This window comes from Halichoerus grypus, chromosome 11 (genome assembly GCF_964656455.1).
Source record: "Halichoerus grypus chromosome 11, mHalGry1.hap1.1, whole genome shotgun sequence".
In the NCBI taxonomy this organism is placed as follows: Eukaryota; Metazoa; Chordata; class Mammalia; order Carnivora; family Phocidae; genus Halichoerus; species Halichoerus grypus.
Genome location: NC_135722.1, coordinates 49,439,337 through 49,441,477, shown reverse-complemented (window position 1 = coordinate 49,441,477; position 2,141 = coordinate 49,439,337). Strand labels below are relative to the sequence as shown.

General features: G+C 41.0%; 1 protein-coding gene across 1 annotated transcript; it reads left to right on the top strand.

Annotated features, from left to right (window-relative positions):
- Window positions 1-627: 627 nt before the first annotated feature.
- OR52N4 (olfactory receptor family 52 subfamily N member 4) lies at window positions 628-1,813 on the top strand. Its single transcript, XM_078057492.1, has 2 exons — window positions 628-660; window positions 872-1,813. The coding sequence occupies exons 1-2, from the start codon at window positions 628-630 to the stop codon at window positions 1,811-1,813; spliced, it is 975 nt and encodes a 324-aa protein (XP_077913618.1).
- The last annotated feature ends 328 nt before the right edge of the window (window positions 1,814-2,141 follow it).

Below are 2,141 nucleotides of genomic sequence, written 5' to 3'. Positions count from 1 at the left end.
TGACAGCTGTACTTTTCAGTGTGATATCTGAGAAACAAGATAACCCTCAGGCTATTTCCTTAGAAGAATCCTGCTATTCAGAGATTGATAAAGTGTGTTATGATTGGCTCCTATTTCTAGCCCTATGTCCAACTTCCTAAAGCCCACATGCAAAAGACATTACTATATTTTTTTTCTCAAGACATGATTTATTTAAAGTTCCATGATTTTTTCATGTTTATTTTTCTGGAATATGTGTATAGTTATTAATATTTAAATAATATCATTTAATAAAAATAGCTTCAGAAAAATAATAACCAAACTTTGTCTTTTATAAATGGACACCATTTGTCTATTAAAGAACTAGGCAAATATTAAGCACTAAAAAGTATTTGTTGTCTACATTGATAAATGAATGAATAAAAAAATAATACACATATAAGATAATCTATTTGGTTTAAATAATATTTATACTCATAGTCCCTGGAAGTCAGAAAAATTGGTTGTTTTGCCATTGAAATGTACCTTGAGGAAAAAAGGCAAAAGAAATTAAGACAGTGACTAAGACCAAGACATTCTCTTCTTTTATCTCTATCTCGGAGGACCCACAAATGCTGTAAGATGATAAATGATCATCCTAGCTTGATGATGCTAATGCTAAACCAAACAGACCTGATCCCAGTCTCATTCATTCTTTTTTTTTTTTTTTTAAAGATTTTATTTATTTATTTGACAGAGAGAGAGGCAGTGAGAGAGGGAACACAAGCAAGGAGAGTGTGAGAGGGAGAAGCAGGCTTCCCGCGGAGCGGGGAGCCCGATGCGGGGCTCAATCCCAGGAGCCTGGGACCATGACCTGAGCCGAAGGCAGACGCTTAACGACTGAGCCACCCAGGCGCCCCCAGTCTCATTCATTCTTAATGGGATCCCAGGACTGGAGGACATGCACATGTGGATTTCTTTCCCATTCTGCTCCATGTATGCTGTGGCTGTGGTAGGGAATTGTGGGCTCCTCTACCTCATCCACTATAAGGACTCCCTGCACAGGCCCATGTACTATTTTCTAGCTATGCTTTCCCTAACTGATCTTTTCATATGCTCTAGTACAATTCCTAAAGCTCTCTGCATCTTCTGGTTCCATTTCAAGGAAATCAGCTTTGATGGATGTCTGGTCCAGATGTTCTTCATCCATACCTTCACAGGGTTGGAGTCTGGGGTGCTCATGCTTATGGCCCTGGACCGCTACATAGCCATCTGCTACCCGCTGTGCTACTCTACTATCCTCACCAATTCTGTTATTGCAAAGGCTGGGCTCTCCACCTTTCTCAGAGGAGTGTTCCTCATAATTCCCTTCACTATCCTCACCAAGCGCCTGCCCTACTGCAGAGGGAATATAATTCCCCACACCTACTGTGACCACATGTCTGTAGCCAAATTATCCTGCGGGAATATCAAGGTCAATGTCATCTATGGTCTGATGGTTGCCCTCCTGATTGGGGGCTTTGACATCCTGTGCATCACAATCTCCTACACCATGATCCTCCGGGCAGTGGTCAGCCTCTCTTCAGCAGATGCTCTGCACAAGGCCTTTAGTACCTGCACTGCCCACATATGTGCCATTGTTTTCTCTTATAGTGCAGCCTTCTTCTCCTTCTTTTCCCACCACTTTGGGGGCCACACAATCCCTCCATCTTGTCACATCATTGTGGCCAATATTTATCTGCTCTTGTCTCCCACTATGAACCCCATTGTCTATGGGGTGAAAACCAAGCAGATACGAGACTGTGTCATAAGGATCCCTTCAGGTTCTAAGGACATCAAATTCCAGAGCAAATGAAAGGGATATTTGCCTGGGTTGGGATGTGAAGGGAAAGAATGCTTCTCTCTGTCTGTTTAGGCAGGAGAATTTCCAAGAATAAGTATATAATTTTTCCAGGTAAGCATGATGAATAGTTCATTCCCATTAAATTTTCTGCAGAATACCAAATAATTTTTCATGCCACATCACCGTGATCTCCATATGAGTTTTTTACCTCCAGGTTTTCTGTGTAACTTTAGCTCCAGGATTCAGTAATATTAGGTTCCAAGAAAGAAAAATACTAATGAGAAGCTGGGACAATTAACTAGAAAATTGAATCAAGTGAAACTAATGATCTGGGGTTAGA

Coding starts and splice junctions, on each gene's coding strand:
- OR52N4 (XM_078057492.1), top strand. CDS start 628: ATGCTAATGCTAAACCAAACAGACCTGATCCCA. Junction 661..871: donor ACCAAACAGACCTGATCCCA/GTCTCATTCATT, acceptor TGAGCCACCCAG/GCGCCCCCAGTCTCATTCAT.